This window comes from Cyphellophora europaea, assembly GCF_000365145.1.
Source record: "Cyphellophora europaea CBS 101466 unplaced genomic scaffold supercont1.13, whole genome shotgun sequence".
In the NCBI taxonomy this organism is placed as follows: domain Eukaryota; kingdom Fungi; phylum Ascomycota; class Eurotiomycetes; order Chaetothyriales; family Cyphellophoraceae; genus Cyphellophora; species Cyphellophora europaea.
The window spans coordinates 252,590-275,894 of record NW_008481801.1 but is presented as its reverse complement, the minus strand read 5'-3'; the positions used below and the strand labels follow the sequence as shown (position 1 = coordinate 275,894).

Genomic DNA, 23,305 nt, shown 5'->3' with positions numbered 1-23,305 from the left:
TGTGATCACGAACGGTCCCCCTCGTCAATCAATCCACTCAGTCCCACTTCAGTCCCAGTCATCATCATCCTCATCGGCCCGGGCCCCCGTCCCCCGTCCCGTCCCGCCCTGCTTGATGCCCCTTCCCCTCCCTTCGTCTTTCCCATCCCCATCCTCATCCTCGCGCCCCTCCTTGAGCCGGAAATCCCCCTCGGCGATGCAGCCGACTTCGGTCAACAGGATCTCGAGGTTGCGTAAGTTGGTGCGCACGCCGTTCAGGGACGCCAGAGTGACGACCTGGCGCGCGATGTTGGTGGCGTGGTAGAAGAGGAGGGTGGGTGTGTTGCGCTCCGGGTACTGGGGGATGGCGAGCGGGGCGGGGATGGAGAGGAATTTCATGTCGGGGTATTTGGTTGCGAGGCGGGGGAGGAGCTGTGTGGTTGGGGAGGGGTGTTAGTGTATCTGTCTGACTTGCTAGGAGGGGGGACGGGGTTGAAAGAGCGTGGTGTTCAGGCGGGGGGAAAGCGGAGGCTTGGCTTCACGGGCCGTCGAGGTGAACCGCCATGTGAGCTTTGTGAGTGTAAGGTAAGCAATCACGCAGGCCTTCATGGCGAAGCATGCCCGAGATACGCCGACTTTCTGGGCCTTGTGAGCATAGCTCGATGTACAAGCGAGCTGCTGAGGTGATCTTCTAGTCTAGACTGTTTCTGCACATGGCGTCGACCAGGGACGGATCGTGCGTGGTCAATGTGGCTGCAGGCCACCTCATGTGACACAGTCGGGTGTGCGGATTGCCACAAGAACAGGAGGATCGATGCAAGTAATGACTTACCTCACTTAATACTCGACTTTCCACATTACCTCCCTCCGAGCTCGTCAGCGCCACTACCACCCACGCCTCCTTACTGGCCTCCGTCACTTCCCGTTCCCACTCCGCCTTCTGCAGCGGCAGCACCGAGCCAAACTTGCCCTTTTTGGCCAGGTCCCCCAGCTCGGCGAGGCGCTTCTGGCGGTACTGCTCGAGAAAGGCTTCATCCTCGTCATCCTCCAGCTCGTCGAGCTCGTCGAGCGTCTTGTCCTCTAAACGATTGTCGTGCTCACGCTGCTTGGCAGCAATAAGTGCTTCCTGGATGATGGGCTCCGGGTCCGGTGGCTTCTCGGGAATGATGCCCTGTTTACGGAGAATGTCGTTCCTATGAGGAAAGAAAGGTGTCAGATGTGGTCCGGTCGAAAGTGTAAGGTAATGAGATATGCATGTGAGGGTCTTCGAGGATGGATGGGCTCATCCTGTGTGCCTATGATGTATGCAGACAGTCGCTCAAGACTGTTGTCGTACACAGCGAGAGTATTCCAGAGAAGAGAGCAGATGGGGGTAATAACAAACCATTCTGTATCGGCGTTGGGATCATCGACAGGCACATTCACCGGCATATCCATCTTGGTGTTGGTCCAAGAATGTTGCTGATAAGTTTGAAAAGTACAGAATGGAAGCTGCCTAAGTTGATGTGGGTTTAAGGACAGTCAAGCATAAGGCAGCGATTTTTCGATGTAGTAGCAGCCACATTGTGGCGATAGCCCTAACCCTTAGAACGGTCCCCCGAAAGGTGGCTTGTGCTCAGCGGAGCGGAGCCCACAATTTACCACTGAGTGAACACCTTGGACACTGCGCTCCTCGAAAGGCCACGACATTCTCTCCCGCGACTTGCACGGCCTACACCAGACCCCAGAACGCGAGTCATCGCGCTTTTCTTTCCCTCCCTTTTTCTTGCCGCGCAATGAAACCCCGGTAGCTGCGCCCCATCCCATCCTTTCGTCGTACACGCCAGAGGGGCACCCTCGCCAACTATATCCAGATCTGACTGTGACATCTTCTACAACTGCCCAGCATGAGTTACGCAAAAAAGGATGAGGACGCGGACCATCCCGGCTTCAAGCTGGACCGCACGTCCGTCTTCCAAGATGGTAGAAGCAGCCCCCTCCCTTGCTACAGTCCTCCGCGCTGACCGCCCATAGCACGACTCTTTAACTCGTCACCCATATCCCCTCGAAAATGCCGGACTCTCCTCACCAAGATTGCTGTCCTTCTTTTCACCGGCGAGAAATTCCCTACCAACGAAGCCACCACCCTCTTCTTCGGTATCTCCAAGCTGTTCCAGAACAAAGACCCCTCGCTCCGACAGATGGTCTACTTGATCGTGAAAGAGCTGGCCTCCTCGGCTGAGGATATCATCATGTTCACAGCCATCATTCAGCGAGATCTTACAGTTACTAGCGACATCATCTACAAGGCTAATGCCATACGTTCGTTATGCCGCATTATTGACGCTTCCAGCGTGCAGGGCATGGAACGTTTGATCAAAACTGCTATTGTGGACAAGTCACCCGCTGTCTCGTCTGCTGCACTTGTTTCTTCCTACCACCTCCTCCCCATGGCTCGAGATGTTGTGCGGAGATGGCAGTCAGAAACCCAAGAAGCCGCCGGTTCCTCAAAGTCGGGCGGCGGGTTCCTGAGCTTTGGCGGTAGCTCTCAGACCCTAGCCGCCTCGAACACGAACTACATGAACCAATATCACGCCATAGGCCTACTCTATCAGATGCGATCGCACGACCGAATGGCCCTCCAAAAAATGGTCCAGCAGTACGGCGCTGCTGGTGCAGTCAAGAGTCCTGCAGGGGTCATGATGCTAGTCAGACTGGCTGCCAAACTGGCTGAAGAGGACCCGAACATGCGGAAACCGATGATGCAGATGCTCGATAGCTGGCTCCGGCACAAGAGTGAAATGGTCAACTTCGAAGCTGCAAAAGCCATTTGCAACATGCCTGATGTTACCGACGCGGAGGCCAGTCAGGCCATCCATGTGCTACAATTGTTCCTCACGTCACCCCGCGCCATCACCAAGTTCGCAGCAATCCGCATCCTGCATTCATTCGCATCATTCAAGCCGCAGGCTGTGCATTCAGCCAATCCAGACATTGAAGCTTTGATCTCCAACAGCAACAGGTCGATCGCCACCTTCGCCATCACAACGCTCCTCAAGACCGGCAACGAAGCTAGTGTGGACCGTTTGATGAAACAAATCTCTGGCTTCATGACCGAGATCACGGACGAGTTCAAGATTACTATCGTCGAGGCGATCCGAACGCTCTGCATGAAGTTCCCTAGCAAGCAGGCTGGTATGTTGACTTTTCTCAGCGGTATTCTTCGGGATGAGGGAGGGTACGACTTCAAGCGCGCCGTTGTCGAAAGTATGTTCGATCTCATCAAATTCGTCCCTGGGAGTAAGGAGGAGACTCTGTCGCACCTTTGTGAGTTCATTGAAGACTGCGAGTTCACCAAGCTGGCTGTCAGAATCCTGCATCTTATCGGCGTCGAGGGTCCAAAGACGCCTCAGCCAACGAAGTACATCCGATACATCTACAACAGAGTTGTACTGGAAAATGCTCTGGTCCGGGCCGCTGCCGTAACAGCCTTGGCGAAGTTCGGTGTTGGCCAGAAAGATCCCGAAGTGAAAGCGAGTGTAAAAGTGCTGCTGACGAGATGCCTGGACGATACCGACGACGAAGTCAGAGATCGTGCTGCACTGAATCTCCGGCTGATGGACGAGGAGGATGACATCGCGGAACGTTTCATCAAAAATGACTCCATGTTTTCCCTTTCGACGTTTGAACACAAGCTCGTCATGTACGTCACATCAACCGACAAGGCTACATTCAGCACAGCCTTCGATGTCTCTAGTGTGCCTGTGGTATCCCATGAGCAGGCTTTGGCAGAAGAGCGGACCAAGAAGTTGACAACTGCCACACCTACATTGAAAGCACCTTCGACGGGACCGACAAAGCCAAAGATTAATGGCGCGGCGGAAGCTCCCGCGGCGTCAGCGGCTGCCGCACAAAAGTACACCGAAATATTCAGCCGCATTCCAGAGCTGAAAGCTTACGGCGACGTGCTCAAATCTTCGCCTGTAGTCGAGCTGACGGAGAGCGAAACCGAGTACGTGGTCTCTGCTGTCAAGCACATCTTGAAAGACCACATCGTCCTTCAGTACGATATCAAAAATACCATTGAAGGATTCGTTCTGGATAACGTCACTGTACTTGTTGGCCAATCCGACGACGACGAGCCTGCTCTTGAGGAAGAGTTCATAATACCTGCTCCGCGACTCAAGACGAACGAGCCAGGCGTGGTATATGTGGCCTTCAAAAAGGTCGAGGGCACGCTGTTCCCTACCACAACGCTATCGAACAGTCTCAAATTCACCAACAAGGAGATCGATCCAACGACGAACGAGCCAGAAGATACAGGCTACGATGATGAGTATGAAATTGAGAACCTAGAGTTGTCGGGCGCCGATTTCGTGACTCCAGCGTTTGCAGGCAACTTTGACCACATCTGGGAAGGAACAGGCGCCAATGGCGAAGAAGTGAGCGAGACTTTGGCTCTAAGCAATCTGAAGAGTCTGGCTGGTATGTGTAATCTCCAGATCATTAGGGGGCTGTCACTAATTCTCGTGCAGATGCCGCTGAGCAACTACCAAGCACTCTGTCCCTTCAGCCACTGGAAGGCACAGATGTGGTGCTCTCGAATACAACACACACACTCAAGTTGTATGGTAAGAGTGTTACAGGTGGACGAGTGGCTGCGCTGGTGAAGATGGCCTTCAGCAAACAGAGTGGTGTCACTGTTAAAGTGAGCTTGCGAAGTGATGAGGAGGGGCTGGCGATGAGCGTACTTCAGGCGTTGGCATAGACTTAACATTTTCGGGAACATTGTGGCTCGAAGACAATCCAGTAGGCTTGCAGGCCCAGGTCGTGCTGTACGTCTGCGCCGACAGGACTGTCAACGTATGCTGATGTCAACATTTATGATCCATGTACGGAATGACAGTAGCTTATGTCGAATGGGTGAAAAGCACTGAAATAGACGAGCTTCTCAAGTCCTTGTGTCGAAAATGAACTATGCTCCCGTCTTAGCCAATCCCTGCTAAGAGAAGGGCCAACGGTATTGCCTGATCTCAGCCAAGTATAAGGGTCTGCCTTGTTGCCTTGCGAAGTGACTCAAACTGTTGAATCTCTCTTACACCGCCCCCAAATACCATCCTCGGTGCCTTATTCCCTGGCGATTATTCTTTTCGGAGTGTAGTGTTGCTCCGAAGCTTTAGAGGACCGTTGCTTCTCGCGGCCCGCCTGGCGCACATATGTTCGCCGCCTGCTTTCGGTTGAGCCGTCAACCAACCGCGTACCTATCGCAAAACCGTGTTGCTGAGCTATTTCAAACCTCGGAGTGCACTTCAAATCGCTATTCGCATTTCTCTCGGACCCAGAGTCGTCAGCGCGACGTGTGCGTAAGAAATATGTCCGACTCCAGTCGCGCGAATATTGCTGCATCTGCAGGAAGCTCGAAGCCCGGTGGTAGGATGAACAAGAAAGCAAATGGCTCTCCACAGCCGACACACTTTCTCGCTTTGCCCCTTGTCAATGCCCACGCGCTACCTCAGCTGTCACGCAGTATCAATCACTTCCAATCCGTCACCACTTCACCTCCACCTCTCAAGCCATCACAGCTCCAAGCCAGAGACAGGGCGAGGGTGGCTGAGACACCGGAACGCGACTCGGAGGAATATCGAACAGGAGCAGACGGTGAGAATAATGTGGCCCAGGGTCCGGGACTCAAGATCATTCCTGCACAGGCTCACAGGCCAGCGGGCACGCTACATCTCACTCTTGGCACGATGGTGCTGAAGGAGGCTGCGGATTTTCAGCGGGCGTTGGAAGTGCTGAAAGATATCAATTACGCAGAACTGCTGCAGCAAGTTGCAGCATCAGTAGCTGATGTGGGTTCTGGAGCGGAAGTGATGTTCGAGACGACTGTGCAGGGCTCTGAGAACCAGCAAGGGTCGTCAGCCGCAATGGATGCGGGCGAAGAAGTCGCGTCCGCGCTCAAGACTCTCACTCGCCCTGTCTCACCTCCACCACCATCGGCGGCCATCACGCGTGACATAACCCGTCCTGCCAGCCCTCCACAGCCACGGCCGTTGCAAGTGTCTTTAATTGGGCTTGGGACATTTCCTTCCGCAAAGAAATCGCGCGTCTTCTACGCCGCGCCTCACGATTCGTCTGGACGGCTGCAGAGCTTCGCAGAGGCAGTACAGAGACGATTCATTGACGAAGGTGTGGTGCGGGCAGAACCTCGGCCTTTGACGCTACATGCTACGGTCGCGAATTTGAAGTATGTGAAAGTACAGCGACAATGGAAGAGGGGCGGCAGTGGTAGTGGAGGTGGGAGGCAGGGCAGAGAGGTCGATGCTAGGGAGGTCATACAGGCTTTTGGAGAAGGAGGGAGCGAGGCCTGGCCGGGGAAAGCATATTCGTGGGCAGAAGGAATCGTGATTGATAGGGTCAGGATTTGTAAGATGGGGGCTGTGAAGAGTGAGGATCCAGTATTGGGAATGGAGTATCCTGCTATCAGGGTGCCCGTGGAAGGCGATGCGGGAGAAGAAAGTGAACTGGCTGAGGTGAAATTCACTTGAAGGACACACATGGTGTACTTCAACAAACTAGTACCCTAAGGGTCTTGCAGTGTCAGCAACTCGCCAAATCTCGAGCTATGGGCGCAACTACTGCTGTGCAATAGGCATCAAGACTCTGCATGCTGAGAAAGATTATGAATGCCTGCCCTGGATGTTTCTCTTGCGCCTAGATTACACGACATATTTAGCTTTGTTGACCTGGGGGAAAGTGGACGTAGCCGATGGATTCGTTGCTCTCCCTCGGAGAGTAATACGTCTTCTATACGAAACCAAATGAAAGCTTGACCGCTAGATTCGTGAACAGAGCGCACAACACAGTGCATGCGTTCTGCATCTGTTAGCAATACTAGAGGGTAGGCCTTAGAAAGCAGGAGATTGCTGGAGGACGTCAACCTGCCGCCAATCACATCTTCTCTATCTCAGCCTCATTGTTCAGCCTTCCGAGCAAGCTTCACTTCCTTTCTCCGCACATCTTGTACGATGCTGGTTGTTGGTCGCGTGTCTGGCGTCCGATTGTGCTCATACCCCCCTCATCAAAACGTCCAGGAGCCTCAAGATGGACACGGTACTCGCAACCCAGATTTTCCGCCAGCTTTTCTCAAAGCCCGCAAGACAGTGTCTTCACGCGCAAGCACGAGCTCGAAGTTCGCTACTCCGCACTCCCACCCAACGGCGAGCCTATGCGCTCCGACACCGCGAAGATGACGGCTCTGGTCGGAGCAACTGGCAGCAGCGGCTTGATCACTTCCCACCGGACATCACAAAAGAAATCAAAGAATACCCACGAGTGACTGCAGCCGAGTTGCGGCACCGAGCGCAGCGGCCGCGACGCGTGAAGATGTATACCAGGGACTTTATAGACGACAGTCTGTACAATCCAAACTATGGCTACTTCTCCAAACATGCGACCATCTTTACTCCCACACAGCCGTTCGACTTTCCCTCAATAGCAGACGAGGCAGAATTCAATCGCCTTATCAATCAGAACTACCTAGACTTTGAGGATGCGTTAGATGACCTAGCCTATGATCCGAACCGGCAGTTATGGCATACGCCAACGGAGTTGTTCCAGCCACACTATGGGCACGCGATTGCTCGCTACCTTATTACCAATTACAAGATGTCCCTGTATCCATATCACGACCTCATAATCTACGAGATGGGCGCCGGCAACGGTACCATGATGCGCAATATCCTCGACTACATCCGGGACACAGACCCATCCGTGTATGCCAGGACCAAGTTTCGTGTCATCGAGATTTCGTCCTCGTTACACTCGCTACAGAAGACCAGCCTGACAACGCCAATATCAGACCCAGATCACCTTGAACATGTCGAGCTGATCAACAGCTCCATATTCACCTGGGACAAGCCTGTACCACACCCTTGCTTCTTCCTTGCCCTCGAAGTCATTGACAACTTTTCCCATGACTCCATCCGTTACGATCCCTACACGGAGCAGGCGATGCAAGGCTCCGTACTCATCACCGAGGACGGCGAATTCGTTGAATTCTATGAGCCTAATATCGACCCTTTGGCAGCACGTTACCTGAAGCTCCGACGCCTAGCTGCCAGAGCTCCTTTTAGAACACCGCTCACAAGCCCACCACCCGCCATTCGCAAGTTCAAACACTCGCTACCCCTTTCTCCCAACCTCACCCAACCCGAGTACATCCCCGTCCGGCTGATGCAATTCTTCGACGTCCTCTCCACCTACTTTCCACACCACCGCCTCGTGCTCGCGGACTTCACCTCCCTACCCGACGCCGTGCCAGGCATCAACGCACCAGTCGTGCAGACGCGGTACGAGCGGCGTAGTATTCCCGTGCCCACACCGTTCGTGCACCAGGGTTATTTCGATATCTTCTTTCCCACCGACTTCGGCCTGATGGAGGACATGTACCGGTTGCAGACCGGAAAGCTTACGAGGGTGAGAGACCACAGCGAGTGGTTGAAGGGATGGGAAGATGATGAGGGAGCCACGGTGGTCAGGAGCGGTGAGGACGTCATGGGGACGTTTTATGGGAATCAGGCCGTTATGACTACCATGTAGGCACCTTACAGAAAACTCTTGTTGGAGCACCTTTTGAACATTATCGGGCCAACTGTTAGGATACCGCTGTAGCCACTACCGACTGAGTGAGGTATTGTTTTTTGCAGGTACGTAGAATGCATACCGGCCGTCAAAGACGGAGGGGCAGGCCGAGCACCAGCGGCCAACGGAATGCGTGAAGAATTGTCGAGATTTCGGTTTAGGAATGTCTGTCTCTTTGGTTCGGCCGGTTGACCTGTATATCCCTGTGTCAATATCCAGCACGGGTGTAGCCTTGGGTTAACTCCATCGCGAAACCAGAGAGAGCAAGGGCAATGTCGGGTATAGTCGAAACGCTGTGCAGCACACCACCTAGGCTCGACCTGGTTGGCAGTGAATCCCCCATCCTTCAGGACCGCTCGTGTAAAGTCAGTATCACCGCCCATTGGGGTGGGCTCACGTAGAGAAATCTCACCTTGTCTCCGCGTGTGCCATCAATTGCTCCCCATTCGCTGGCGCCCATCGCGGACCTATAATCATGGATGCCTCCACGCCAGCAGGCGCATACTTGCAGTCTTGAAAAGGCCAATGCCAACAGCAGCAGACACAACAAAACACAACGTAGTACGCATACCGACCTGCCGGGAGTTCTGTCAGTACTGGTGCAGTGCCGTCATGCTTATGGATGCACCACCTCCATAATGCAGCATAATGGGCGGTGATTAACAGAGGAAGCAAGACACCTACCAGTGTCCTGAGCCAGTAGTAAGTATCGTCTCGACTGTCCTTGTTCTCGGCCGCTCACGAGGCCATTCGACTCCGCGAAGCCAGTCTCGTGCTCGGACCGACTGAAATAACTCCTGGTTTCAGACCTTCGGCCGGTATCATCGTCAAAACCATCCATGCCTATCTACCTGATGAGATGGCTGTGTCATCATATCAAGCGTTTGCTTGCTGATGTAGATAGGCGAGAGTGTGTCCCCAGGGGAGGTCTTTTACGAGAGTCTCAACTGACCTGCTGCTTGAGCAGAATGTGTAGGCAATAGGGATGGGAATTACAAGGTAACCGTTGGATCGGAGGGTCTAGTCGGGATTTGGCCTCTAGAAAAGTGAAACTGAAAGCCTTGTGGTCGGGGGCCAAGCTTCTGCCAATTGAGGTGCGTCTACTATTTCTAGATAGCGTAGTCTAATCTGAAGCGGCAACAGGGTGCATTTCCCTTGGAGCTTTGTATGGGTTGAATAACTGTTAAGAGTTGGATAATCGTATTATGGTATACAATATACAGAATCACTCTCTTTCTTGCCTAGACGCCCTGCTGTATTAAGTAGACTTTGACTATATGTGATGTCTATACTGCGGTAGTTGGAGGTTAACTCACACGTCTTGCTGGATGCTGTATACTCTGCCAGTATTGCGTTACGGGTAGTTACATCAGGTTTTGATTCATGACTAAACTTCCAGAATTGGTGTATGCAGGCATAGTTCGAAGATTTTGCAAGCGAAAATGGACATCAAAGATTGGAACGAGTGTTATGACAGATTGGTAGAGTTTCTTGTGTGTATTAAAGACTAAGTTGATAGATCTATGAGAGAAATGAACTTGATAGCCGCCCGGCAGCTATTCATCACTCTGGCACGCCGTCAGTGTCGGTGCTCTCGATCACAAGGTCCTCAAAACCAAGAGTCTCACTGGCGGGAAGAGGCACCAAGTTGCCGTCCATGTCGAGCAGTGGCAGGTTCTGGCCTTCTTCGAAGGCGAGTTGACGCTGTTCAGGAGTCAGCACCATTTCGGCCAGGAGAGCCCTCAGCTCGTACACGGCGTCGTTGCCGCCGTTGTGCTCGTACTTGGTCTCCATACCCAGCCTGCGGAACAGACTGGCAGCACCGATTTGAGGGTGTCCACGACTGTACGCGATCGCACTCGCCAACGGTTGTCGTTGCAAGTCGATGATCTCCGAGTTCGGAAACTCGACTTGCAGGTTCACGCCGAGCTCAGCCAACCAGATGAGATCGTTAGCTTGGGCAAAGAAGACGAAGAAGATCTTCTTCTTGTTCCAGTAATTAGTGCTGGGCAGTTGATGCACTGGCTTGTCGCCGACGAGCTCGCGAATCTTGTTGATGACCTTGTACTTTGCGGCAGCCTTTGAACACCATTCAGGTGTACCGAAGATGAAGCTCTCCGGAGACTGGATCGTGCACCAGGTTGGGTGTTTTCTGAACTGGCTGGCATCGTGTTTGTGCTCTCTGATCGCGATATCGTAGGCCTTGACAGAATCAGACTTCCAGACAGACGTGAACCGGTCACCGACCTCGTCCTGGGCGTCTTCTAGTGATTCAGCTCCATACGTAGGGAGCTTACAGTTGTCGACAGCAGCAATGCCAATATCAGTCATGCGACGTTGACTGCGCCTGATACCAGCACGAGCTTCGTTCGCCGACTGGTTGCGACAGTGACACTCTCCGTCGATGACGATGGTCATGGCCGGTTCGACCAGGAGGCGCGGGACAGGGGTCATACTGTTTGTATCTTGTCGTGTGGTGTAGTGATGATTCAACTGAAAGTTGTTGATGTGATGACGACAAGCAAGTAGCTTCGACATGCTGAGTACACTGTATATATAGCATATAGTGTGATTTAAGTAACTTGTTGCCTTCTAAAGTGTCATTGTTGCAATGTGTTGCTCTGAATGAGGGTGACTAACAAGCACCGATGTGTCTCGGTGAAAGGCTCGTCGCTGTCTGGAGACATCAGTAAGTATAACACACTGACTGGTACAGGCAGCTAATATAGGAGGCATCGAAGGCATGGTTATAGCCTTCCAGTTGTGGGTACGGCACTGGATGAATCGTGCTTTCGTGGGTAGGAGTGGGTCGGCATCGGCCTAGAGGTGAGTAGGCTGACATATTCCATCAAAAGGTGCTTGATGCCAGAACCGGCCTCAGAAGTAGTTCGAAGTGTGGTAGAGGGCATTTCTACCATGTGACTGTAGCTGATGTTGACTGGTGCGTATTGACAAGGTTGGGCCGGAATATATCTTCCACGAACCACGGGAGCAAATGACCTTTTTGCCATGAAGATGTTTGGGTTTCTTGTGCTCTCAACCAAGCGATCAACTTCGCTCATAAATAGAGTTACCTCAAATCCTGTTTTCGCACTGTCCACAACAAACAACCTCACCTCGACTACTTAGGCAATACTTCACATCGAATTGGCGCGAACCAGTTTGCTCGCGGCAGCTAGCTTGAGTGGATGCGCGGCCAGCTTGAAGAGCAAAGACTTTGATTGTCAGGGTCAAACAGTTCTTTATGCTAGATGCAAGTTCCGACAAAGGTCGCACTAATGCCGTTCTGGCCGTATTGTCAACTCAGTAGGTCTAGCTGGGCAGCGTCCAATACTCTCTTGGTCGTACGAGGGAATGTCACTGGCTGACCATACATCCTTAGGAGGAGTTGGTAACCTAGGGAAGCCATCACCCTGCTTGCTGCCTTTGTTCTCGGGTTCTCATATCTTCGTTTGTTCCGAAACATGCAGGGAGTTTATCAAAGGCTGCCAAAACCGCTAGCATCACAGAAACATTGGGCCTTCATTTCTTTGTGTGTGAGGCCTTTACGCCCATGTACTAGCGACCTTCATCACTCCAGACAGTGGAGAAGTGGAGAAGTGGAGCTGCTGATGCCAACAACCCCGATAGATATTGCATTCCATCGTCTCGAGACCCAGACCAGGTCCACCAAGCGAACTCCCGTACGAGTGTCCCAGAGCGCTAGAGTTGATTTCCGGGGCACGAGATCAATGGTCTAGCCAGGAATAACAGGCCAAAAAGCAAGACCATCTGCATGCTAATTGCCTTGTCCATTCCATATGTGTTTAGTGCACATAATGGACGGTGGTTAGCATTTTCAGTGGTCTTTCGGCCCCTACTGTTTTAGCACTGTTTTCGTGGCTGCGTTGGGCACTCCTTCCGGGATGGCAGTCTCCCTGATGTGCGAAACCTTGCCCTCCTGCTGTGTCTTCTGTACGTCCACATCAACATCACTCCCCTCTACCTCGCTTTCCTCTTCCACGCTGTTGTCACTGGCCCTGCTCTGCCTCCGCTGCCACCACGCCAGTGCCAGCGCTGTTCCCGAATGCAGAAACGCGAAGCCAGCGGCACCGTAATTTCCTGCGACGACCGCTGGTTGCTCGACTACACGGAACAGCGCCAGCGGCATCACAGCGTGACTAATGCTAGCCCAGACATTCAGGCCGGCGCTCGCGAACGCACGCGTGGCCGGATCGCCAGATAGGGTGTCTTGCGTCCATGCCCAGAACATCGAGTTACTGGCCTGGCAGAAGCCCGTCAGGTAATAGAGTGCCCAACGGCCAGCACGGGTGCCGGTAGGGAAGATGGGCGTGTTCGCGAGGCTAAGGCATGCAATGGCTGAGACAGTGCTTCCCAGCACAAGCATAGGCCAGCGCCGGCCACGTAGCCAAGTGTCGCTTGACCACGCCATGAATAGTGTGGTGACGACCGTAACGGCTTGGATGCCGGTGGTATAGTTGTCTGGGTAGCGGTGTCAGCAAGTGTCTTCTGCGGAGTGATGGATTAGGTTGGAGTAGGACGGCAAGCTTACTGATCTGGGGAACGGTATATGACCCAGGTTTGACCACGTTCCATTCCTTGAGCCAGAATGCCATGGAAAGCATGGGCTGATCGACCACGGCGTTGCAGTACGATATCGTCCACAGCATCCAGATGTCAGGCGTCAGGAACCATCGTTTGACCTGCTTCAGCGTAAAGGCACCCTGTCGCACCCGGCCTTCTTTCGGATTACGGTCACGCGCAAGCTCAATCTCACGCTCGGTGAAGGCTCTGTCTGGTTTCTGGCGCGCTGGTACGTCTGGATAGAAAAGGATCTGAGGTATAATGACGCCAATGGAGATGATGCCGTCAATGATGAAGAGCCATTGCCATCCTGCTCGACCATGAACTCCATTGAGGCCAGTATACGCTGCTGCCTGTAGGTAAGATGAGAACATTGGGCCAATGGCAGTAGTAATGTTGATGATCGCGAGGCGGCGAGCGAGCTCGCCCTTCTGATACCAGGCACCACATAGATATACCACCGCGGAGTAGTGACCCGTCTCGAAGATGGCGAGAATGGCACGCAAGGCGTACATCTGAGTCGGTGTTTTCATAATCGCCTGGAGGAAGGTGATGATCGTCCAGCCAGCTTCAAGGAAAGGAATAAACCAGCGAGGGTTGACACGGGTCAGAAGCAGATTGCTGGGCCAGAGCGCGACAACCTATCCAGCTGGTCAATTATTTTTGATACACATCGTCGATTCATCGACTTACATTGGCAATCGCATATGCTGTGTTGGCGTAGTTGAGCTCCTGCAGTCTTGTGAGTGGGTGCTTGGGCAATGTAGTCTGCAGCTTACATTTCCGTACAGCTCGAGGTCTTCTTTCATGCCACTCACAAAAGCGCTTTGCAGGTTGGACCTAGTGCTGTGAGAAGGCTGGTCGCGTATGATCCAAGGAACTCACTTGTCAAGGTATTTGATGAATGTGCCTAGACAGCCAAAAGTCATAAGCGTCAAGTCCATCTGTGGGAATTAACGATGGTCTCATCATTAAAGTCAAAGTAATGGGTACCTTCAAGATCAATTTCCGCTCCTGATAGATAGGTTAGTATGCATGAGCCTGACAATCTTTTCATGGCTTCGCACCTCAGGGGTCTTGTCCCAGGAATCCCAGAAATAGCTTCGCCATGTCCTGTTCTTTGTCGATGCATCCTGACCGGCCGTTACCCCGACTGGGTCAATTCTCTGTTCCACGTCTCCACGTTCAATATTTGGCTGCAGGGGTGTGGCCCTCATGGCTAATGAGTTTGATGTCTTCGCTATCGTTTTTATCGCAGGTTGGCAATATGTGGTCTATATACCCGCCCAGCCCACACGGAGCACTGCATCCCTTGCCAAGACTTTGCGAGCTCGTCATCTTGAAGCCGATGGCGACAGATTCTCAACCCACTTCCTGCGGGAAGTCCCTACCCCTCCTGTTGGAAGGCGAGGGCTTTTTAGAATATCGAAGCTGTTTCTAGGCAAGTGACGTTTTTTACACAGGCCCGTCTCCAGTGCTATCGATGTAGCGGTAGCACTAAAGCACAACAGCGGGATCCTCGCCATACTGGCCAAGACGGAGGATGAGCGAATGTTGCTTGATAGGCGGATAAGCTAAAGCCAAGGTATTGCGCCATAGACTAGGTAGACCCATGGTCCGGTGTGTAACACCTTGATGAAAGGCGCGGTAAGTCGGAGACAAACCGAGCGTCGGGTGCTGCTATATTGCCATACCCGCCGTCGATTGTCTCAACTTCAAAACTCAGAGACCCTTGTCATCATGGCAAAGGTAACTGAGAATCCGTCATTGGCTTCGAGCCATCCATCATCAGGGGGTATCAGTGATCTCAACTTTGATTTCTTTGATATACCTGGAAGTCGCCGGGTGCAAGGCAACGCATTTCCTCTGGGATTGAAAGTCCATGACAATGCTCACGTTTCAGGCATTGATGAGGCTGTGAAGTACATCGAGGAGCTGGCTGAGCGCGGAGTTTTTCGAGAGCTGCTGCAGAAGCGTAAGCATGAACTTGCCCAACTGCTTACTATAGCCATTGACAGTGAGATAGATGGGGTAATATTGTTTCGTGGGCTTCCGATCAGCACTCCGGATGATTTCTCGAAGTTCACCAAGGCGTTCAAGTTGCCACAGCCTCACCAAGAAGTCGGGTTGTCTGGCAAGCGAACCACTGTTGGCGATAATGTGAAGACGGCGAATGAGGAACCGTCGCATGTTAAGTTCTACTACCACAACGAGTATGGCAGGAGTGCGCACTTTCCCGGAATTCTGTTTTTCTTCTCGCAAGTTGTGCCAGAACAGGGCGGGCAGTCGCCCCTGCTCTCGACGGTTGAGCTTTACGAACGCCTTCTCAGAGAAACCCCCAGGTTCGTGCAGACGTTGACTGAGAAAGGTCTAGGTTGTCCCAGAGGCTCGATAGAGTTGTACTGATTCAGACGCAGGCATTGCTGGCCGGCAGTATTATCCGTTGAAAAGTGATCCCGAGGCGCAGACGATTGGCTGGAACTGGCAAGATTCGTACGGATTTGACATTGAGCCAGGCGATTCCCTCGAAATTCAAAGGCACAAAGTAGAGCATGTGCTGGAGATGCGGCTGTCAGCCAAGGCGGAATGGCAGCCCAACGGAGCACTGCATGTCATCCAGCATCTTCCAGCCGTTCGTCAGATCGAATCCACTGGACAGATTGTGCCTTTCAATGGGCTCGGTGGTGTTTACGGCCGTCAAAGAGACAGGGGGGCGTTGAATCCTCCACACCGTGGGACAGATGGCAACTACCATTTGCCGACAACTTATGGTGACGGTACCGAGATTCCGAGAGAGTATCTGGAGAAGCTTTTGGAGATCTCTGATGATATCGGCTTCTTGGTGCCCTGGGAAGAGGGAGACGTGGCTCTCATCGACAACTACACGGTCCAGGTACGTATTCTTCTCACAAACCATGGGCCCCGTGATCATACCGAGGATGCCGTACTCATTGGCTATATAGCACGCTCGATCGCCGTGGGTTGGGAAGCGGTCATTGCTGGTCAGTCTGTGGGATGGGCATGAAAAGTTTGTGCCGGTGCAGAGCTAGGAGCATGCTCGATAAATGGTGGTAGGGTATGTCGCTGCTTTCGAACAGCTTTCTAGCCGATACAGAACATGGTAGCTTGCCGTAAATAGGTCTGCATACGCAAGAAAGCGCACCTTGTGAGCTATCCCTTGCTTGGGTTTTACAGGACCCGGTCACTGAGAAGTCCTCGAAGCAGGTATGGCACTCTTGGCAGCAGTTCGCAGATCAACGAGCACGGGGCTTGTGCTGCTTCAAGCCTCATCCAGCAAGCCAGCAACGGGAGTCCTCCGGGTTTCAACTACTGCATTGGCGGAGACATAGCATTGCCGAAATCCAGAATACCGCAATGCTCGAGGTATGAACTGTGGTGGGAGATATCAGCAGGTAGTCAAGACTGTCGTCGGCCACGGAAAGCATAAATATTGGATCCACTTATTTTCGCGTTCTTACCAATCAGGTCTGTGCCTTAGACGCGGCAACCACTTTACGCGTCGCGGTGAAGTTCAAGGACTGCGTCCGCACCAAAAGATGGGGCAGGATGCAGACGATGGCCAGCTCGACAATGATGACTTCTCGTACCAAGCCTGTTACGTGTTCAAACCCACTTCCACCCTAGAGCTCGACATCGACGATCGCCCGAAGAAGCGTCGCAAAACCGCAACTGTTGAGGACAGCTCACCCGCACCGCGGTCCTGGCCGAGGTTATGTGCCGGCGCCGAGCTAGAAGAATACGCACGCAGTCGAGAAGAGGCGTTTCGAGAGGCGTGGAGAGTGGCCGAGTCGAGAATCGAGAATGGCGCTGGCAGCATCGATGAGGCAGCCGTTGAGAAGATTGTACAATGCGTCCACGAAGGAAATAACCCTGCCGAGAGGGTGCGGACTGCTGTCGTGGTCTCGGGATCCGACACCAGCGCATTAGGACAATGCATCCGTAGACTACGACAGTCCGACGATGCAGATCTGGTCGTAGAATTGCAAGCGAGTCATGCCCCAACTCTACAGACTGCACTCAGAACGCTTATCCGCAATGCCATCGAGACTCATAGCAACATTGGGGAGTACAATGCTTTTGTCGCCACACAGAAGCGGCAGATACCCATGATCTTTGACTTGGAGTTGCTGCAGAGGTACACTGCAAAAAAGGGTCTGCACAAGGTTGTCGTTGCAATGCCGGACGCAGAGACCTTCGATCTAAACGTCTTCTCCGAGCTCATCACGAATCTGGCCTCGTGGAAAGATCGTATCCATTTCGTTCTTCTCCTCGGTCTTGCGACTACGGTACATCTCTTCGAAAGTCGCCTCGCAAAGTCAACAGCACGACTGCTCGATGCCGAGGTCTTTTCGTTGAAGTCTGAGGGTGATAGCTTTTATGATATCTTCTCGGCCGTCCAACAGCCTGCATCATCCAGCATAGACCCGCGAATTCAAGGTACAGCACCACAACTATACGTAGGACCTTCAGTCGTCTCCGCCCTGAACGACTTATCCCAAGATCAATCCTTGACAATGCACACCTTCACCGCCGCTGTCAAGTACGCCCACATGACGCATTTCTTCGCCAATCCACTCTCCGTTCTCCTCCGGCCCACGGCGATCGATGTATCTGCGCCGAATCTGACCCTTTGCGAGGCAATCCGCAACACCGCCAGCTTTCAAGTGCACTGCTCTAGCATTCTCGACGGCAGGTTACCCAACACAAACCCTTCAATAGTTCGCAAACTCCTAGACGACGATCGCGAGCTGCTGCAATACTCTATCGAACAGCTTCACGAAACATCCAGACATTATCAGCAGAAGGTCGCTGCTCTACATACTCTGGCTACCGTTGCCTCTCACCTCTCTACGGGCAGCAGCGCCACCTCACCATTCACCCACTACCACCAACTGACTCAAGCCCTCCACCGTGGCCAAGTTGTCGGCTCAGACTCTTATCAGCTGATTCTCGACGCTCTACCACCCCTCCCTGGTCCATCTCTCACGGCCCTGCTGACGAAGCTCTCACCGAACCTCACCTCCAGCGAACCCATCAACACTCCATTCAACCTCCTCGGCCACATCGACCACCTCATCAACACGATTCTCGCCCCACCCAGTTCCTCACCACCTCCCTACCTAAACGAAGCACTCCTCATCACGTCACGCGGCCCCCTCGTTTCCGCCTTCAACCCGCGCCCCCGCTTCGCCCTCGAACGCGCCCTGTCCTCACCCTCCGATTACCTCGGCTGCGACTGCTGCACCGACACCACAACCAACAACAAAGGCGCCGCCGCAGCAAATGCAGAAAAGGAGCCCGCAACCGTCCTCTACGGTCTTCTGGCCGAAGCGGGTCGAGAGGTCAACGTCTTTGACCTGTGGAGCACATTCCGCGACCGCATGACGCTGGGAAGCGAGACTGACGACCCCACTGGCTCTGGCCGCGGACAGGGACAGGGCGCCAAGGGGCAGAAAGGGAAGGTCTCGACTGGCAAAACTACGACGACGAAGAAGGGCAAGGCCGCCGGTGAAGCGGATTCCGGCAAGGGCAAGGGCAAGGACAAATCCAACACCACCGCCGCCGCCGCCAAAAGCAATAGCAGGACCCGAGCTCCCAACCCCAACGGCCACGATGCTACTGAGGACTCAAACAACGACAACGACAGCGCCCCGGACGCAGATCCCGAGCGCCAGGCCCTCACGCTCTTCTACCGCGCGCTCGCCGAATTGCGGCATTTGGGTCTCGTCAAGAGCACGAGCGACCGCAGGCTCAATAAGGGGGTCGAGGTCGTGTCGAGGACGACGTGGCATGGTTTGTGAATTGGCATTGGCATTGGCCTTGTCGTTGTGAGTGTGAGTGTGATGTGAGTCGTTTGCGATGGGGAGGCGGGGGAGGGGGGAGGGGGAGTGGTTAGGGGGTAAAGAGGCCAAGGGAAGGGTAAGGATCAGGGGTATAAGGACCGAGAAGTATAAAGAAGTCGGGGGGTCAAGAGGGCAACTAAGTATAAACCCTGAGGCCAGGCCAGCATGGCTGCAAAAATCAGGTATCGAGAAAATAAAATTAAGACTGGGGGTTTGATGAATTGTTATACCAAACACCAGTACCCGTCGCGTAGCATCGCGTACCGTGGCATACAATATGGAAATATAGGAAAGCTTAGGTAACTAACCATTGGGTATCACAAAAGAAAGTGCGCCTCCCCCCAAGGAGAGACAACCATCACCGTCCTTGAACCATGCATGCACACCAAACGTGAAGCCTATCCTTGAAGCCCGACTGTGAACCCCTTCAGACAGTTCATCCGGGCGAAAGAAGTATCCAACAACAGCCAGACCGGTCTTTGTGGTGACAATAGGAGAAGCTCCGAGCCGACGATCCATCTATAATCCAGACTCCAGTGCCTGGCAGACCTGTAATCCCCAAACCAGAAACTCCCAAGCTGTCATGGGCCAAAGAATAGGACATAATCGGAAATAAATCGGATCCAGGGCGCAATAGAAAGAGCAAAATCGCAAGCCGGCCTCGCCGGGGGGAGGGTGGAGGGTCGAAAGCAGTACTTGTGGTAGGTAGCATGGTAGACACAAGGAGTTATCGATATATGCTCCGCTGGTGGGTGCTGTTGGCCATGTCGCTGCAATTTTTTGGCCTGCGGTGCTGTATGTGCTGTAGTGTGCTGTACCGTCTCGTGGCTGTATCGTCGTCGACCATGCCTGTATCATGTCGTTCATAGCATGTAACGTCGTGCGCTGAGTTCGTCCCAAAATATTTCGTCATATGTCGTAGTTCATCTAGTTTCATCTTCTGTCGTAGTCCATCTAGTCCATCTTCTGACGTCGGTTCATATCTTGTCGTCTCATCATGAACATGAAATGCCAGAGCGGATTGGCCAAGGGGGCCGCAGGGTCACCGCATTCTCGGCCGATATAGCTTAAGTGGCGGCGATGACCTGGCCCATCTCCAACTTGGTTCTGCCTCCTCCGTTGCAGTCTCGCCAATGATCATTGATCCTTGCCTCATTCTTGTAATGGCGCTCGATATGATTGACCCGCTCTTTGGCGGGTTCGAGATCAGGGTCGACGTACCTCATCACACTGTAGCAGAAGCCGCACCAGTAAGCCTCCGTGTTAGCTCTAGGAATGAAGCAGCGCTCCGACATTGGCTGAATGTCTTCAAGCGGCACTGCGCAGGCCTGAAGGTGGTTGCAGTACTGCTCTTGGCTGACGTCCCTTTGAGGCCACCACATATGACACTCTTCGTTGTTCTGCAGAGGGTTTAGGTGACGTCCATCACAGCGCCAGCCACCTTCCACCTCGCCGTGCGTAGCTTCATGTCTCTTCCAGTCGCTCTTAGAGCCAAAGCTCTTGCTGCAACCATCAGAGACGCAGCCGTAAGGACGATCATGCCGTTTCATGTGTTTCTTCAGATCGGATCCGCGTGCAAATAACTTGTTACAAACACTGCAAAGGGCAACTTCCCTGCCGGCTGCAGCACGGTCAAGCGCGCCCTGGGTGGCATTTGTGCTGACGGCGGTAGTTGAGGTGGTTGTCGTGGTTATGGAAGGCTGGCGATGATGACCACGCTTGGACTGAGACTGGCTGCGCGATTCTTCAGACGGTGGTGCGGCTGCGTTCGAAGAACCTCCAACCGCGCGCAAAATCTTGAGAAATTCGTGCTGGGCTGCTGGAAAGCCAATGACAGCTTGTCTGAGGTTATTGTAGTCCTTCTTAAAGTCGTCATGATTCTCCAAAAAATTAGAGATTTCGAGCGTATCTACCGGAGGGCGGCTACTATCATCCACAGTGAGCCTCAACACTGGTGTAGATGACGTAGGAGTCTCCGGGTTCATGCCGGTAGTAGTGGGCGAGACTGATGCTGGAGCCGCTGGCTGCATGTGACCCACCAGTTCAGAGGCTGCTGGGATAGGCATAGAGGCATTCGTGAAGCCGCCATATTGCAACGGGTGGTCCTGAGGGGACGAGAGCCACTCGTAGCCCCTAGTATCAATGTCGCCAGCAACCGTGTGTCGGTCAGTCGGGCCTAGATGAGGCTGGGGCATTTGTTGCTGAGGATGCCACCGAGGCTCAAATTGAGATCTGACGTCCTGAGGCGAGAAGTGCTGTGCGTGTGTCTGCTGTGGATCGAAACTCCAATAGGGTTGTTGCTGCATGCCGTGGAAAGGAGTGCGAGGCATGTATTGACCAGCTTGCGACACGGATCGCGACATCATAGATGGACCTTGTGGTTGGGGCTGCGCCTGCCGATGGGAGTTTTGCGCACGACGTTGACGAGGGCCAGAGACATGTTGACGCGGATCGACGACAGGTCGATCAGGCGTTGGTGAATAGGGCGAGAGTAATCTCATGTCTTGAGGGGGCATGCTATTGTGTGACGAAGCAGTATCAAGACCTGGCAGACTGTGCCGTGTACGTTGCGATTGTGGCGCCGGCGTTGGTTGCTCTGGTGCATTGCGCTTTCGCTTGGAGCCTGTAGCAGTGCCACTGGCACGTTTCTGCTGCTGGTTTTGCTGTCTTACCGAGTCTTCTTGTCGACGCACCTCCTTGACAATGGTCTCCTCAGCCTTGTCATCCACGGGGTTCAACTGGTCGTACCATTCTTCCGACTTGGCCAGGAGAGCGTTTTGGTCCTCGTCGCGGTGCATCCTCTGGAGATGTTGGGTAAAGTTGTCTTTTCTAGGCCATATCTTCTCCGGATGCGAACATGCTTCAGCAAAGCACTTGAAGCTTCGGCTCCCCTTGACTTCTGCCTTATGCACGGATTTTATATGTCGATTGAGGTCATTGGCGGTTGCGAAACCTTCATTGTGACGGCCACAGCTGGCATCGGTGCACCTGAAGGGCTTCTGATGTCTTGCTAGGTGCTTCCTAGTATTTGTCAGTGTCAGCACCGGCTCGTGTGGATAGACCTACTTGGCATCTGAAGGCGTCTTGCTGACCTCACCGCACACGGGACAGTCCAGGTCATGGCGCTGTCCGTGCTCGTTTGAGGCGCTCTCGTGAGCCTCTTGGTCGTTCAAATTGTACTCCTGCTCAACAAAAGATGGGTGAGCGTCGGGTTCATACTGTTGGTGGGTTTGGGTATGTTCGAGGATGTTGTCAAATCTGTGGGTGTCGTCCAGTTCATAGTCGCCAGGGTGGTATGCCGCATAGTCGGATTGAGAGTCCATGACATCTGAGTGAAATCGATCCATGTGAGTACCGGTGCTTAGAAGAGAAGGCGTATCATGCTGCAACCCAGTTCGATATCCGGAGTCCGAGGCGGTACCTAATGGTCGAGCAGACGCCCTGAAGGCAGGCGCCCTTTCAGCTTCCTTTGTATGATAGGGTATGGACCTTTGTGGTGGCCCGGCGACGTCAAGGGGGTGCCAGGGAGCGCGTTGTTTGGGGCGGCTGATGGCGCCGCTGCTCTGCGACTGGCTCGCTTCGTGGTGAAAACCTGAAGAGTTGCTTTGAGAAGATAACTGAAAAGCTGATTGAGTGCTTGAGGAAGAGACAAGGCCGCCCTGGTGAGAAGACGAGAAGGAAGGGAAGATTGGAAGCTGCTGGGTAGTCCTAGGGTCGTTGGTCCGCAGCTCCGGCAAGACAAAACTATTGAGGTCGATATCTTCTGGTGAGTCAAGTCCCGGGTCAGGCTCCACCATTGCACTGCCAGTATAGAACTGACCCGATTCCGCCTAGAGGACCTTTGTCAGCATGGATTGGATATGGACTTTGGCAGCGGGCTGTGCCCGGGGAGGTATTACACTCAACAAATCCTCCGGAAGCTGCCCATGTCCAGGGCGTCCGCCATGGTAAGTAGCCATTGTGCGCTAGACTGAGCGGCTGTGTAGAGACTACCTGACGCGGTTAGATACTAGCCAAAAAGGAAAGAACAAATGGCGGCTTACGGTTGTCAGGTGGGAAAGAATCGACAAACACAATGTTTCAAAAGGCCATAGTGCCAGAACCTTGACAAGGCAGTCAAAGTTGAGGTGTTTTGGGAAGTGGGCGTAGGCGAAGTCGGGGATATTAAGGGCACAGCCGGAGCCCAGAAAGCCTAGGAGGGCGCCCGGGCCACAGGACCACGACTAAGCGGCCAATCGTGTTCCACAGACGAGGCG

The 23,305-nt window shown here is 53.4% G+C and overlaps 9 protein-coding genes across 9 annotated transcripts; 5 read left to right on the top strand and 4 right to left on the bottom strand.

Annotated features, from left to right (window-relative positions):
• Positions 1–48: 48 nt before the first annotated feature.
• HMPREF1541_10553 (uncharacterized protein) lies at positions 49–1,416 on the bottom strand (the record flags this gene model as incomplete). The annotated part of the gene is made up of 3 exons (XM_008715224.1): positions 49–411; positions 812–1,172; positions 1,364–1,416. 3 exons carry the CDS (start codon positions 1,414–1,416, stop codon positions 49–51), a joined length of 777 nt encoding a protein of 258 aa, XP_008713446.1.
• Positions 1,417–1,865: 449 nt separating this feature from the next.
• On the top strand, positions 1,866–4,726 carry HMPREF1541_10552 (uncharacterized protein; the record flags this gene model as incomplete). Its single annotated transcript, XM_008715223.1, has 3 exons — positions 1,866–1,941; positions 1,993–4,443; positions 4,494–4,726. 3 exons carry the CDS (start codon positions 1,866–1,868, stop codon positions 4,724–4,726), a joined length of 2,760 nt encoding a protein of 919 aa, XP_008713445.1.
• A 604-nt stretch (positions 4,727–5,330) lies between these two features.
• HMPREF1541_10551 (uncharacterized protein) lies at positions 5,331–6,506 on the top strand (the record flags this gene model as incomplete). The annotated part of the gene is made up of 1 exon (XM_008715222.1): positions 5,331–6,506. The coding sequence occupies one exon, from the start codon at positions 5,331–5,333 to the stop codon at positions 6,504–6,506; it is 1,176 nt and encodes a 391-aa protein (XP_008713444.1).
• A 556-nt stretch (positions 6,507–7,062) lies between these two features.
• HMPREF1541_10550 (uncharacterized protein) lies at positions 7,063–8,559 on the top strand (the record flags this gene model as incomplete). Its single annotated transcript, XM_008715221.1, has 1 exon — positions 7,063–8,559. The coding sequence occupies one exon, from the start codon at positions 7,063–7,065 to the stop codon at positions 8,557–8,559; it is 1,497 nt and encodes a 498-aa protein (XP_008713443.1).
• A 1,605-nt stretch (positions 8,560–10,164) lies between these two features.
• HMPREF1541_10549 (uncharacterized protein) lies at positions 10,165–11,055 on the bottom strand (the record flags this gene model as incomplete). The annotated part of the gene is made up of 1 exon (XM_008715220.1): positions 10,165–11,055. One exon carries the CDS (start codon positions 11,053–11,055, stop codon positions 10,165–10,167), a length of 891 nt encoding a protein of 296 aa, XP_008713442.1.
• Positions 11,056–12,457: 1,402 nt separating this feature from the next.
• Positions 12,458–14,129, bottom strand: HMPREF1541_10548 (uncharacterized protein; the record flags this gene model as incomplete). Its single annotated transcript, XM_008715219.1, has 5 exons — positions 12,458–13,083; positions 13,154–13,826; positions 13,879–13,917; positions 13,965–14,025; positions 14,071–14,129. 5 exons carry the CDS (start codon positions 14,127–14,129, stop codon positions 12,458–12,460), a joined length of 1,458 nt encoding a protein of 485 aa, XP_008713441.1.
• Positions 14,130–14,925: 796 nt separating this feature from the next.
• Positions 14,926–16,235, top strand: HMPREF1541_10547 (uncharacterized protein; the record flags this gene model as incomplete). Its single annotated transcript, XM_008715218.1, has 4 exons — positions 14,926–15,160; positions 15,212–15,553; positions 15,603–16,078; positions 16,149–16,235. 4 exons carry the CDS (start codon positions 14,926–14,928, stop codon positions 16,233–16,235), a joined length of 1,140 nt encoding a protein of 379 aa, XP_008713440.1.
• A 507-nt stretch (positions 16,236–16,742) lies between these two features.
• HMPREF1541_10546 (uncharacterized protein) lies at positions 16,743–19,007 on the top strand (the record flags this gene model as incomplete). The annotated part of the gene is made up of 1 exon (XM_008715217.1): positions 16,743–19,007. One exon carries the CDS (start codon positions 16,743–16,745, stop codon positions 19,005–19,007), a length of 2,265 nt encoding a protein of 754 aa, XP_008713439.1.
• Positions 19,008–20,116: 1,109 nt separating this feature from the next.
• Positions 20,117–22,372, bottom strand: HMPREF1541_10545 (uncharacterized protein; the record flags this gene model as incomplete). The annotated part of the gene is made up of 2 exons (XM_008715216.1): positions 20,117–22,070; positions 22,116–22,372. The coding sequence occupies 2 exons, from the start codon at positions 22,370–22,372 to the stop codon at positions 20,117–20,119; spliced, it is 2,211 nt and encodes a 736-aa protein (XP_008713438.1).
• Between the last annotated feature and the right edge of the window lie 933 nt (positions 22,373–23,305).